Below are 15,307 nucleotides of genomic sequence, written 5' to 3'. Positions count from 1 at the left end.
ATGTAGATGAAGCTATTTCCTGTATTTCCTTACTCAATCTGCAGATTGAGGCTTCGGTCATAATTTGTCCTACTTCTTGTGTTACACATGTAGAAAAATAAACCCAGTGAACAAGAAAACAGACTGATACTATAGTTTGACATTTTCATAGTTTTAATGAATATTAATTTAGCAGACATCCTTTTTCTGTGTGATGCAATTATTATATTAACTTAAAATAAATACTTCTTTTTTTTTTTTACAAACAAAGATAAAATAGGAACTAATAAGCCAGAGAATAAAAGTCAGTGGTATTCTGCAGAAGTATATGAGTGAATAAAAGGAAGTTCAAGCCACAAAATGGAGGTGACAGAGGAAGTACACTGAGTCTAACATCAGATTGAAATCGAAACTTACTAAATCTCCACTGCAATGACCCAGTAACCTCAATTTATAATGTTGTGCATGTTAAAATAGTGTGGCTTGAACAAAGAGCAGCATGTTGTTTAGATAATTTAACCTCTGTATCTGTGTAACATCTGTGTAGGCTGAAATGGGTGTGACCATTTTGGATGGAATGAACTCGACCCTGAAAAGAGTCTGCCCTTGTTATAGCATCTGTGAACGTCACCAGGCAATGGCTGCTTCCACGCCACCATTTGATGCCATTCTGTGCCTTAGATGGTTTGCGAAATCCACCTGGGTTTGTGAAAGTACTCGGTTGATGACAGTTTTTGGGATCCAACCCTGGAGATGATAGAACAGGGATAAACCAGACATTAGATATGACAGTCAATAAGCCTAAATCTTTACTTATGTAAACCTTTCATAGTAAACACCATTTAAAGCATTATCTATTAAATTGAATTACATTTTTTGGGTGAACTATTCCTTTAAAGTCAAAGTGTGTCATATTTTAAGACAATGGAGCAAACTAAATAGCAAAAATAACTGTTTCTAACAGATTTCCTGAAAACTCCCCTAGTTAGTTGGGATAAGACATATTGGTTGTGTCAGTCTTGCTGTGTTGGTATCAAACAAACAGAGCAATTTCATTTGCGCCAACAGTGCTAGGAGTGTTTAAACTTTTTAGGGAATTCAGCCTTGTAACGGCTTGCTAATGGTTATTAAACTGGAATACAAGAACATATTTGTAACATCCAAGAAATGACACCCACACACAGGACAATTAACTTACCTTAAGGTCTAAACTGAGCAACCAGGTAAATTTTGTCTTATCCGGATCTTCTGCACTTGGTCGCATCACAATACAGGTGGGTCCATTCTCAGCCCTTAGAAAGAAAGAAATATTGTAAATATAAATGTATATATTTCAATCATGTGAACTTTCTGAATGGTTTTGGCATAACAGTGCTAATGTTTTTGGCCTTGGCTGCTGCTAAATGAATAAGCACACATAAATACCATAGCAGATCCAGACAGGTGGAGCTGGGGGAGGTGGAGGGTTTCAGCGAACACTGAACCAGGCCATATACAGGAAAGTGGTTCATATTTTCACTTGCCTTACAAATCCTTTCTGCTCAGGCATTCCAGCATGCTGAGTGGACATCCCGGCCAGGAAACACGTAGATCCCCTCCGCTTGGCACAACGGACACTTACAAAGTCTCGTGGGCCCACTACATTCCCAGGTGTTTCAGCTGAAACCTCATGTGTGATCATAGTATCTTGACCAATCTTCTGAAGAATCTAAATGGGACCAAAACTGTATTGAATACCAAATATCTCTAGGTAACAGTAGCTTTATGTTACATCATGAGGACTGTGAGAAGTGTAGACAATATAAATGGACACATTGCGGTCATATGTGACTCTGGACCACAAAACCAGTCTTACGTTGCACGTAGCAATAGCCAAAAATACATTGGATGGGTCAAATTTATCGATTTTTCTTTTATGCCAAAAATCATATTAAGTGAAGATCATGTTCCATGAAGATATTTTGTAAATGTCCCACCGTAAATATATGAAAACTTAATTTTTGATTAAGTTTTGATTGTAGGAATTTTTGACAAATATTGTCCTAACAAACCATACATCAACGGAAAGCTTATTTATTCAGCTTTCAGATGATGTAAAAATCTCAATTTCGAGAAATTTACACTTATGACTGGTTTCGTGGTCCAGGGTCACATATATCATCTGTTTCTACCCACCTTGACTTGTTTGACATTGGGGTTCCACTCCCCCATTTGTTCCATGTTATCCACCAGCTCCTCATATAGATCATCCGTCTTCTGTTCCAGCATCACTTCCAGCTTAAAAACCTTGCCAATGTCTGGTAATACTTTACTCATCACCTTATCACCATTGGCCTGAGAGAAAAAAATACATAGGATTTATACAGTATATATGAGCTTCTAAAGGCCTGGGACACTAAAGTACTGTATGAAACTGTATAATATGCACAAATACAAGGCATCTACAGTAGTCAACATTTGAAGTGGATCAAAAATGTTGTCCTAAGACAAGAACGGGTATTGTTTTGGTTTTAGGACAACTTTGATGAAAGGTTTTGATGCACTTCAAATGTTGACTATTGCATACATGGTCTCATTAGAATGAATGATGAAATAGATTATTTGATGACACTTACAGTCTCAATCTCAGTTTGCCAGCCATCCTGGTCACTGAGGATGCTGATGGACTTCTGCAGAGCATCCTGTCCCTGCTGCACATAACACTGCTCAGCTTCACTGTACGTCTCCTCTGCAATCCGACTGCCTGTGCAAAGACACACATGCATAAATCTGATCCTCTGCATAAACAAGTACATACTAGATTTTCAAAGAAAAAAAAACATTTCTGTGAAAATGGTGGAGATTTTTCCACCAACCCTTTCTTCCCGTAGGTGGCAACAAGAATCTTTATGAGTGAGTTACTGAATCATTCATTTAACTGATTCATTTAAAAACACTGAATCTTTCAAGAAAAAAGTGGCTAACTTCTCTCTCAATAGCCGGGTTTCCATCCAAAACTTATGTGCATAATTGGAATATTGCATAAAACATTTGTGAATAAGCACCGTTTCCATCCAACAAGTCAAAGAGAACAAAATGGTAACTTCCTGATAAACTGCCACTATATATATATCAGGAGAAGCCACTGAATATAATAATTTTCATATATAATAAATTACTCAGAGCGAGCAGACGAAACGTAATAAATGCGGTCATTGCTTTCGGAGATGGATGCCTGCTGTTTGGAAAAGCAGTCATGTAAGACAGTTTTGGGAGGCAATTATACAAAAATACTTTGATGACAGACCCAGGCATTTCAGAATGACCATAACAACATTTCAGCTGCTGTGGAATGAGATCGGTCCGCTTGTTAGTCAGGTTTTGCCGTCCCATAGCGCAAAGTCACATGATGCGTATGGAGGAAATTATATGGCAAACATGTTTCCATCTCCCATTATTGGTTTTACACACACTTGTGGCATTTCACTTGTTTCTGATTTGATATTTCAAAATGCGCATAAAAACAGAGAGATGGAAACACAGCTGTTGCCTCATGAGATAGTAAAGTATTAATCAGATCCACACTTTGTAATCTCCGCATAAATAGTAGTAAGTCACTTTTTGCTTACTGATTTATGAACGCTAAGAGTTCATACATACTAATTTTTAATGTATTGCCTACTATATAGTGTGTAAGTTGGTATATTTGAACACAGGAACTGTGTTTATCAGTGAGTCATTGAATTATTCACTCAACCAATTTGTCGAAAAAAGCTGATTTGTTCAGGAACAAAAGACCACAGCTGTGATTCTCAGAGATGCGCAATTCTGTTGTGGATTTGTTTCTAACTATTTTCACTGGTGAAGAAAAAATAGCTAAATAATTGTAAACACTGTGTCTAAATTTTAAGTTACTCAATGTTAATTTCTGTTTATCGATTCTGTTGTAAAAAAGCAACATCACTCTCACTAATATATAAACCAACCTTTTGCTGCTTAAATGATGTACTGTATATAACAGTAAACCATTTCACAATAAATAGCTATTATATGTACATTTGAAGCCAACGTGTCTCTCTTCCCTTAATATGGATGTTGAAGTGGTGTAAAAGTTGTCTTACTGAGTAGGGAGCTTTTTCTTCGGATGTGGCTGATCCAGGCACTTGGTCCAGGTCCGGAAAACTTCCTCAGCTCATGATGGATTGCAATCATTGCATTTTTCCTCAGACCTGATAGTAATCAATGAAAGAATTATATATACATGACTAAATAGTGGCATATTATTGTGAATATTTCAGAAAACTGTGGATTCCCGAAACAGCTCCTTACCTGTCATGTTTCTCGTGTGCCTGTAGGAAATACCAGCACACAGTTTGAACGTTGCAGGCAACATTTTAAAACTTTTCTTAACAGATGACTACACGTGAAATGTGGGCACGATGAGTTAGAAGTGGAATCTGAGGAACAGCTGTCTGCTTCGGCCCCTTTATAGCCCCGTCAGACAAGGCCGCGTTCTCGTCACCTCACAGATAAAACAGCACCATCACTCAACGCACAGGGGTGACCCTGTATGTCAAGGATGTGCAGCGAACACGACGGCCTATCTGTTACCAGTATAAACACGTTGTTACAGATAACAGCCAGTGCCTGAAGACTACCCACACAGAACACCGGTTAGTACACTTACATTGCCTGCATTTCTTTCTTTCTTTTTCCAGTCAAAACAAACAGTATAGAGCAGCTAAATTTATCCACAGGTATATTTTAGGATATGATAAGCCAGAAACTCTCAGTATGTCACATATGTCATTCTCTCCTGGTTCCATTACAGCTTTAGGTCAGAAGGTCAAGTTTACAAATGACAAATCACCAGCTTAAAATGTCTAGTATCATCATCATCATCATCATCATCATCATCACTCCAAGAGGACAAATTAAAATGACATCATTACTTGGTGACATCCAAAACAGATAATTAGTGGCGAAAGTCCACACAAATGATGGTGTATTGTACAAATTTTAGCGTTCAAACTTACGTTATTTGGCTGAGATGAAAGCTAGGCTGTATTCTGAAAATCCAGGTCACATCTTGTTACAAGCTGTGCCACACAAACACATATCAAAGCAACAAATCAATTCTCCATCAATGACAACAATAAGAGGCCAGTCTGACAGCCTTGTGCTCGGCGCCAATGGAAACTTTTCTAGCTGTATGAAAATATTGGTTTAATGACTCGTGGTTTTCAGCTTGACGTAAAATCAACTTGTTCAAGAACATTTAAGCAATGGAAAGTGGTTTTATGAGTAGAAGTACCTTAACCCACAACCCCGTGTCCCTCAGAGTAATTTATATTTTAGGCCTTAACCTTTATCAGACCACCTTCTACTCTGGAAATGTGAAAATGAGCCATAAATTGTTGAAATAAAGCTAGAACAGGTGCAAACAAGAGCTGTAATCCAATACCAACTTTAATCGAATTAATATCAAATTAATTATATACAATTGACACTTTAAATTCTATTATACAACTGTACTTTGGACCTCAAATCTGATTGGCTAAGAGCCTTTTCCAGGAGTGCAATATTCTAGTGATAACACTTCACTGTTTGTATCAATCTCCTTGCAGCATTTCTCAAAAAAGTGTTATGGCAGAGGCCAAATCTACTATAATTGTATAAATAATACTGTTTTTGTGTCACAGAATGTAGTTTTAAGAGTTTTAGATGAGAATGTAGTTGTTTAGACTTCAAATCTGCAGTTTGTTAATAATAATAACGTCTGTTTGATCATTTGCTCCAACTTTTTCCGAGATGTGAGCTCCAGGTTGTCAGCAGCCGTTCAGCGCTCACAACCCGCCGAGAGCAGCCTTACTTCAGCTAGACCTTCTGGAAATTGCTGTTGGTTCTGTTGTCTCTATAGTGGTTAAACATGTATAATTATAACATGTATAATGATATAATGATATAATTTGTTTTGGGAAAATCGAATGGTTAGTCTTTGGTTTCATTAATCTATCATTTGTTCCAGAGCAAACGCTTTTGGCTGAGTGCAAAATCTCATAACGTTATATTTTATTTAAATCTAATGCTGTATAACAGAGCACAGAGACTGATCTGAAGAATTAATGCTATATCTGATGCAGGTAATCACACTCAATCCATCTCTCTCTCATAATACTCCACATAATACAATAAGCCTTCAATGAAGCAGCCCAGCGTTCCTTCGTTACTTGTTTAAAAGTGACATTTTCGAATTAGTAATAGAGGCTTGGGCTCAGCTGTCAAACTGTCAAACTGAGATTTGAATCTGTGGCGGAAGGAAGTAGTTTGCACAAAAGAAGTTTTTTAAAGAACTCCGTTGTTGTTTCTTATGTATTTACACACTTGTGCCATCAAACTGTTATATAAATGCAATAACACACTCGTAGTTATGCGATATGTTGTATATTAGCATGGTATGATTAGCTACTCATATATATATCATTTAAACCAGAGTAAGTCAGTATTCCTTATTTATTATTAAAAGTTTTATATTTACCTTTTAAGATATTCACATACGCTATCATAATACAAACACATTCACATTTGTACAAGAACTACACAGTTATGTTCAGGCCAGCACAGGTTTTATTCAGAAGGACTCTTGTCAGGTTTGGCTTCACATGCAATCAGCGTAGTACAACACCTCTCTTTAAAACATGTGTGCGTGTGTTTGTGCGTGTACATGTTTACATCATGTGAATGACTGAAGTGACACACAAAGTGCAAACTGTATCATGGGCACTAACCTGGACTAGACTACTAAAAAGGAGGCACTTCATTGGGTTTTTTTTTTCCAGAATGTAGTTAAAACTCGCTTCAAGACTTATACAAAAAAAATGAATCCAACAGTAGCCGTGTCCTCAAAAACTGATCTTCTCAAGAGAGAAAATTCAGTTTATACTTGCCAAATAAATACCACGTCAGTTCCCTTATAGTTTGGTCATTGTTTTAAAGGCAAGTTCCCTTTTATGCAGCAATTACATATCTGTCACCACAAGTTCATTGGAGGACATACAGGAAATATACATAAGCATAGCATTAACTCTCAGTTTGAGGAAAGGTTCAGCGTTTTTCAAACTTCACAGCTGTTAAATTACTTCAATGGAGAATGGAGAAATATAAACCTACAGGTTTTCAATTTACACACTTTCGTTCGAATAACACTATTAATGCTAGTTTACCTTTCCTTTGTTTCCAAAGACCAAATCAACACTTGCTCGTCGATATAACATATAATATCAATTTACATCAGTCCCTCAATGATATAGAGTGCTGGAAACACTTAATGAGTTATTATATACAGTTGAGGTTGAAAGTTTACATACTCCTTGCAGAATCTGCAAAATGTCATTATTTTACCAAAATAAAAGGGATCATACAAAATGCATGTTTTTTTTTTATTAGTATGGACCTGAATAAGGTATTTCATTTAAAAGATGTTTACATAAAAAACTGTTGAATTTATAAAAACGACCCTGTTCAAAAGTTTACATACACTTGATTTTAAATACTGGGCTGTTACCTGAATGATCCACAGAATTCATGTAGTAGTTGTAGTAGTTGTTCATGAGTCCCTTGTTTGTCCTGAACAGTTGAACTTCTTCAGAAAAATTCCTCAAGTCCCATAGTTTCTTTTGTTTTTCAGCATTTTCGTATATTTAAACCTTTTCCAACAATGACTATATGATTTTGAGATCCATCTTTTTACACCGAGGAAAACTGAGGGACTCACTATTACGTTAGTTTCAAACACTCACTGATGCTTCAGAAGAAAACACAATGCATTTATAAAACTGAAGATCAGGGTAAACTGATCTTATTTTGTCTTCTGGTAAATAAATAAGTACCTTCTGTAGCTACTGTAATACGATTTTTAGTTAAAATAAAAAAATGTACACATCTTCATTCTGTTCAAAAGTTTTCACCCCCTAATTAATGCATAGTTTTTCCTTCTGGAGCATCAGTAAGTGTTTGAACCTTCTGTAATAGTTGCATATCAGTCCCTCAGTTGTTGTCAGGGTGAAAAGATGGATCCCAAAATCATACAGTCATTTTTGGAAAGGGTTCAAATACACAAAAATTCTGGAAAACCAAAGAATTTGTGAAGAACAGCGAGCAGTCTAACTGTTCAGGACAAACAAGGATAAACAAAATAACAGCTCTTGATCATTCAGGTAAAAACACAGTATTAAGAAACAAGCGTATGTAAACTTTAGAATGGGGCAGTTTTTATAAATTCAACTATTTTCTCTTGTGGACTATATGTAAACATCTTTTATATGGAATATGTTATTCAGGTCGGTAATAAAAAAGAATAACATGCATTTTGTATGATCCCTCTTATTTTTGTACAATTAACATTTTGCACATTCTGCAAGGTGGTTGTAAACTTTTGGCTTCAACTGTAAATAATACGCACAGTTTATCTAAGCATACATGGGGAAAATCTGCTTTAAATTCATTATAAAACCAGTAACATGACTCATTTCAACTAAATCACTATGGTAAAAAGTTTCCTCAATTTAGACAGACACCAAAGTGGCATAATGAGGACTATTCCCTGTAATGGCAAATAAAGTACTTCCGAACAAGCTGTTAACATTGGCCACAATTTTTAAAAAATAGGAGAAATGCATTAACACGAATCAGTTCTGAATTTCACCTGAAATTGACCATGAATCATCACAACTATGTGGTGTAGTAGAGTCTCACCACAGCGAACAACAGCATGGCACTAGTATACACAGAGATCAGCCCCCTAAACCAACAGACACACTGGTCCCGCTCAATGAATAGTTGATTGACCATGCAGTGTGCAGTGCAATTTATGTAACACATCATGATACAGTGCAATAACCAGTTATTACACACATTTCAAATGAGAAGAAGATTGAAATGTTAGAACCTGCACTAAGTATACACTTGAACCTTCAGATTTCTAGCACGGTAAATTAATGGCATAACCGATGCGTCATTTGGTAAACACACATCAGCCTAATGATTGGAAATTACATGGCACTTAGCGTACGTGCTCGTGAAATAGCTTCAAGTCACCATTTTAATACACTTGATTTGTCTTGAGATGCGCTAATGAACGTCGAGGCGTATAAAAACCTTGGAATGGTATTGTAAATGCAAGAGGTTGAGATTCGTGTTTCGGTTCCTTCTCGAGTCGCTCTGTTTGGTTACTGATAAACTATCCATTAAGAAACACTACAAAACTATCACGGATTCTCTACGCACGGGATATAAGTGTGTTTTGGATTCCTGTGATGTCTATACAACTGAAATCCCACACACTTTTTAAAAGGAGTACATTTACAGTTGGGAAAGATGGATGAAATGTCTTCCTACCAGTTGGAAACTGTATAAATAAGAGAAGAAAACTGCTGAGGTATGAAATTTCATGAGTTTTGTGTATTGTGTAGTGTGTGTGTGTGTGTGTGTGTGTGTGTGTGTGTGTGTGTAAATGCTGAAGTGAAGTTTTGCCAGTTTCAGTCTAGTGGTTGAAGTCGGATGAATGAAGGCATATTTACACACCAAATCTGGAAGAAAAACAATTTTGCTGTCCTAAAAAGTAAAAATGCTCAACTCCTGCAGTGATTATGATGTAGGTTATTAGATGCTTGACACCGTCTCCTCTTGGAGCTGCCTTGATACGAATTTAGCACATTTTTAAACTGTTTTCCACATCAGCAAAATATGAGTAGCTCAGATTAAAGAGTCCAGCAATGTCCTCCCATTTAACGCCAAATTGCCTATGAAAGCTGAAGTAACCAACCGTTTCAGTCATTTATTTTCCGTAAATCGGTTAAATGAGCCACTTGCGAATAACGCGATGAGATGAGAAGGACTCCCTGACTGATTTGTTGTGCTGTGATTGGCTATGTATCTGCTGGTAGACGGCCTACCTACCCAAAAGACCACGCCCACTGAGATGGCTCCGCCTTTCACCACTGCCAACGGCCTTTATGCACAAAGGAAGTGACCATACAGAGATACTTCAAGTGGCTGACAAACAGAGCAGATGAGATTTAGAAAACAAACTTTGGTCTTAAAGGGACGGTGCACCTAAAAATGATTTTTTTTTTCATTTTAGTAATCATTTGCTCACTCTCATGTCATTCCAAACCTGTATGATGTGCATAAAACAAGATATTTTGAAGAATGTTGGTAACCAAACCTATATAGTTACCAACATTCTTCAAAATATCTTCTTTTATGCACATCATACAGGTTTGAAATGACACGAGGGTGAGTAAATCATGATAAAACTTAATTTTTGGATGAACTATCCCTTTCAGTGGACAGGAAGAGGCTGAAACTGCCAAATTGTGTTTGTTTATAGGTGACATTATAAGATTTGCTAATTAATTAAGCGGGAAGGGATGTACAGCTTTGCCGAGCTCCTATTTCCTTGTGCTTTTAGGCTTTCGTCATTCTCTGAAGCGAAAAATGGCAACAGCTACTCAAATACGTTTCTTCTTGTAATGAGCTCTATCTTTGGCCTGAGAGTATGCAAGGCAATGCACATTTTGGGTTGAGGTTGGAGGTGTTACGTGTAGACGGAAAGAAAAACGGGGTAGGTAGGTATTGCGAGAGTGATGGAGGAGGAAACGAGAGTATGTGTGTGTGTGTGTGTGTGTGTGTGTGTGTGTGTGTGTGTGTGAGTGAGTGTGTAGTCTCTTAAGTTCACTATATTAGCTTTCCTTTGCGAAAGAAATTTTAAAAAGCCCCCTTCCCGTTCCCTGTGGAGGCCTTTCTTTGTCGATAAAATCCCCTGAATAATACGAGTTAATATTCTGTCATTGTCAGTGGCTCTTTACTGTTCCAGCAATCCTGAGGGAGCGTGAGGTGAAGGAATAAATGTTCTCCTTTCTGTCACAAAATGGATAAATAAAGGTCTTTAAACGGGAGCTTGTTTTTGTCTCCTGTCCTCTCGGCGGGCCGTGGATGGATAGTGTGGGCCAAGGCAGGGAAAACGGACGCTTTCACGCTCTGACGACCGGTCTTTAAAGGGCAGGAGGAGTTCCTCACTCTCATTCTTTCCTCTCTTTATCGCTCACTCGCTTTTGTTCCCTGTAGTCCCGCAGCAATCTGTCCACTAGGGGGCAGAGTTTGACATGGAGTCAACAGAGTTGACGCTGGAAGACGAGACCCGGCTTTGAGCGATGGTCACCTCTGGATGCTGAAGGGTGAGAGACAATGACAGACAGAAATAGATCATGTCAGTGACGATGTATAAATGCTCTCTCACATATAGACATGTACGATCAGGGGCCAAAATTAACACTCGCCTGCCGTGTTGGGGGTAATGCACGTTACGTAATCAGATCAAAACAACTGAAAAACTCTCCCTTTTCCTTGTTTTTCCAGAGATTCACTTTACTTATACTTTGACTACTTAAAAGTGACAGTAAAAACATTTATGTTAGCTTCAATCTTAAATAAATGTTGTTTAACATTAACAATAATAATGATGAATGTTTCTTGAGCATCAAATCAGCATATTAGAATGATTTCTGAAGGATCATGTGACACTGAAGACCGGAGTAATGATGCAGAAAATTCACCATTGCATAATAAAAATAAAATATAGTACAATGGTATAATATTACCACAGAATCAGTTATTTTAGATTGTACTTATATTTCACAATACTATCATTTTTTTTTTTTTAATTTCTGATCAATGTAGTCTTTGTGAGCAGAGACTTATTTAAAAAACATTTAAAAAAATACAGCTGCAAGCAGCGATTACAGAGTTCAAGTGCTTATGGCATTCAAGCATATAAGGAAAAAGACATTACATATCATTCAGGCAAGGCTGTACCCACCTAAATCAATGATTAAAAAAGCATTTTTGGCAAACCCAGGTCATTTACTATAGAAATACAGTGTTTTAAGCCCTTTTTAGTGTCAGCTATGGTCCGATCCCCTTAGAATCACCGGTCTCATGTTTTCCTTTAGGCTTTATAGGTTTTTGGGTAAAACTGGACAGGCCTCTTTTCTAAACGACCCCGTTATAGCCTCCCAAAAGGGTAAATTTCAACATTTTTTTGACAATCATTGACATAGAGAGCCCAGAGAATCGTACTGCAGTGTTTTTTTTCCCAGATTGAACAAAAAACATTGTTTCTAGAGGCAAAGTTGTCCGGAATGATGAGGTCTATTGTATGATATGAATATTGTGCATATATGTGAAAAAACGCGCAAAGTACAATCGTTTACGCCCTTGAAAATGTGATATCACCTCAGTGGATGATTTCTTTCAAATTTCTCTCAGATCTTTAGGGCCATGAGTTAAAGAGTTTTTTAACCTCTGTTAACCTTGTCTGACTGTCTGACTGGTGCTCTAAGATCAAAGTTGGCAACCATGTTTTAGACATTGGCGTCGGAACCATTGAATGTGGGTGGGACAGGACCCACCCACGTTTGTGGACCTATGATATCGGACCCACCCACTTTTACCGTGTCTAATTCGGCGAATATGTCTGCGCACTTTTTAGAGCGCCATCAGTCAAATCCATTCCACATGACGAATGCACTAATAGATTAAACTCCATGCTCAGCGTATGAACAGACAGTATCTGGGGTGGAGGAGTGGACGGAGCGGGCGCGGGCGCATCAGGCTCAATCATCAAACATATTTCAAAGGAAGCGGGCCCACGGTCTTGACTGCATCGCTGTCTTTACTGGGTGTGTTTAGGGAATATTTGCATTTATTCACATGCGATTTGCTTAGCTACTGGTGGACTGTCATGATTTTGACTAATACAGGATCTTACTGTATGATGCGCATCAGAGGGGATTTAGAAGTGGGTATAGGCTACGCAAAGCCGACTAATAAAGAAGTGGTTATACGCTGTATACTTGGGTATACCCTGCATTACACCACTGCATGTTAATTAAACTCCATTTTGTGTTTTCACTAGTTATTCGCACCTGCTGCACTCCCGAAACACAGCAAAGTGAACAAAGCATCTGAGCGTATCTGCTGCTTAGATACACCTAACCCTACCTGATATTTTATTCAAACTTTTCAATGATTTCCTTGCCTTTCCGATGTAAAATGAGATGTGAAAAGGCAGAAGAACAATTTTGGCAATAGGCGGATGCGAACTCGGGTCGGTTTGCGTCCAAAAACACTAATTACTCGTTTTACCACTTGTAAAGTGGTGTTTAAACGGCACATTTTATTTTGCTTCCAACGCCCATGGTTTTAGAGATACACAAACGTCATTATAGACATATGTGGTGCACAGATTTTCATTTTGAAAGGGCAAATGGTTGCGCAGTTATAGCAATTTTTATGTTTTTCCCCCAAGCTCCGCAATTTTTTCCCCTGTGACCTCATATTGAGCTCTTACATAAGTGTTCGGAGTTTGGCTAAGATATCTCATTCTGTTCAGGAGTTATAGGCATTTTACTAAAAGTGGCCCCGTTCCTTACGTTACGTTTTGACGTCCCTTTGCAACAGCGAGTCGAAAGTTCAGCTTTTTTTTTTTTGACAATTACTGGTATTCACTCTCCAGAGAATCTTTCTGCACTGGTTTGGCTCCGATCGTGCAAAAAACCTAGGACTAGTTCGCAAAAGTAGGTTTTTCAAAAAACGCAAAATACCCGAAAAGGTATTTTATGATCCAAGGATTGCAACGACATAAGACACTTGAGCCTGCGACTGATGGTTAAGGAGTTATGAGCGATTTCGTACTTTTGATCGCTGTAGCATCCCCGTTAGGCCGATTGGGGCGAGTCTTGGTCACGTTGTAGGTGGTGTGAGTACTACCATCCCTCCAAGTTTCAAGTCTCTACAACTTACGGTTTGGTCTGCACAAACAGTTTTATGTGGAGATCGCTGATTAGTGACCATGTGGTGTATTTCTCACATTAAACCACCAAAATCACGTTTTTTTTATAATTCCATAATAAAAAATATAGATACAAAGTTTTAATGTACAATGAAGACACAGCTATCTGATTACTGATCACATGAACTCTCTTGTAGACAGAAAAAAAGAAGAATATTTAAAAGTGCTAAATACAAGCAAATAGATTCAAGAACCCCCTTTGGCTTTTCATGTAGCCAAGAGTTATTTTTGGCCCCTGTGTAGAAAGCTTCAGCCTGATCGCTGGTGTTCTGCTCTACATGTGTGAGCGTGTGTGTCCTGATGGGGTGTTTGACCTGGTCTGTAGTTAACTATTGTGTTCTCTGGGGTGTTCCTCTGTGGTGGAGGTGGAGGAGATCCTCACATGTCTCCTAAAGATCCTGTCCAGCAGGCTACGCCGAGGAGGCTCGGGAGGCTGGTTCCAATCCAGGTCAGGGGGCCGCGTCCCCTGAAGCCCGAATACGTTAAGGTCACTGAAGCACTCCGTCTCGATCATCTGCGGCACGGAATAATAGAAAAGGAAGGAAAGGAAACAGACACAAAAGAGCGAGAGACATACAGACAGACAGATGAACAAAGAGAGAGAGAGAAATGATGGTGATGAGGAAGTCAAATCATCCTTTTGAACAAGAACGGATAATTACGGTTTTGGATGCAGCCTTCCATTCATTCTAATATACAGGGATGTGCGCGAATCCAAATACCATGTTCGGAAAGGAAATGACGTGTACTACAGAACACCTAAATGGAATAAATACGAGATAATAATAAATAATAATGCCTTTCCGAATATGAATTCAGTATTCATGCACATCCCTACTATTAACACACCTGTAACGTTACCAGTGTTGGGAAGGTTACTTTAGAAATGTAATAGGTTACAGATTACAAGTTACTTGATTTAAAATGTAATAAGTAGTGTAACTTTTCAATTACTTTACTAAAGTAATGTAACTTATTACTTTTAATTACTTTTTGATTACTTTTCTAAATGTCTAATATTTTCAACTGTTTAATCATTTTGAAACATTTAAACCAGGCAGAGTTAACCTTACAGTAGCACTCGACACTGATCACTGTCAGACTTTCAAAATCCTTTATCACTTGAATTAAGATTAGAATAAGTAAGGGATAATTTACATCTTTATTTTGCGATAACAACTGGCTGAATGTACATTATCTCACTTATTACACAGCTGCTTGATAGATTATTTAGATGTTTCATGTCAAAATTATTAGACACAAAGTACTGATCTATGTTGAAATATTTGAACACAAAGCTTCCATGAAGAAATCAGTTTCTAGCAAATGGCAAGTTCAAACTAGACATTTTAGGGATACAGTGCAGTCATACCAGTTTTCTTACACAACATTTCACTACATAAATAATTAAGTAGTAGTACTAGTTTGTTAGTTATC

General features: G+C 37.7%; 2 protein-coding genes across 3 annotated transcripts in view; both read right to left on the bottom strand.

Moving 5' to 3' along the window:
* Positions 1-154: 154 nt before the first annotated feature.
* Positions 155-4,422, bottom strand: star (steroidogenic acute regulatory protein). Its single transcript, XM_051117511.1, has 7 exons — positions 4,288-4,422; positions 4,080-4,187; positions 2,595-2,722; positions 2,155-2,313; positions 1,503-1,687; positions 1,178-1,271; positions 155-726 (listed from the first exon to the last, which is right to left on the bottom strand). The coding sequence occupies exons 1-7, from the start codon at positions 4,349-4,351 to the stop codon at positions 607-609; spliced, it is 858 nt and encodes a 285-aa protein (XP_050973468.1). The 5' UTR covers positions 4,352-4,422; the 3' UTR covers positions 155-606.
* A 5,010-nt stretch (positions 4,423-9,432) lies between these two features.
* Positions 9,433-15,307, bottom strand: part of grk5l (G protein-coupled receptor kinase 5 like) — a 78,049-nt gene continuing 72,174 nt past the window's right edge. Inside the window, exons 15-16 of one of the 2 annotated variants that reach the window (XM_051116628.1) lie at positions 14,253-14,384; positions 9,433-11,188 (exon numbers count right to left, since the gene is read on the bottom strand). In XM_051116628.1, coding sequence (XP_050972585.1) covers positions 11,105-11,188; positions 14,253-14,384 — 216 coding nt within the window. In that variant the 3' untranslated portion in view covers positions 9,433-11,104. Of the gene's footprint in view, positions 11,189-14,184; positions 14,385-15,307 lie in introns of both variants that reach the window. The other variant, XM_051116629.1, reaches the window with a different exon arrangement.

Source organism: Labeo rohita, chromosome 8 (genome assembly GCF_022985175.1).
Source record: "Labeo rohita strain BAU-BD-2019 chromosome 8, IGBB_LRoh.1.0, whole genome shotgun sequence".
NCBI classification, from domain to species: domain Eukaryota; kingdom Metazoa; phylum Chordata; class Actinopteri; order Cypriniformes; family Cyprinidae; genus Labeo; species Labeo rohita.
This window is presented reverse-complemented; position numbering and strand designations above follow the sequence as displayed.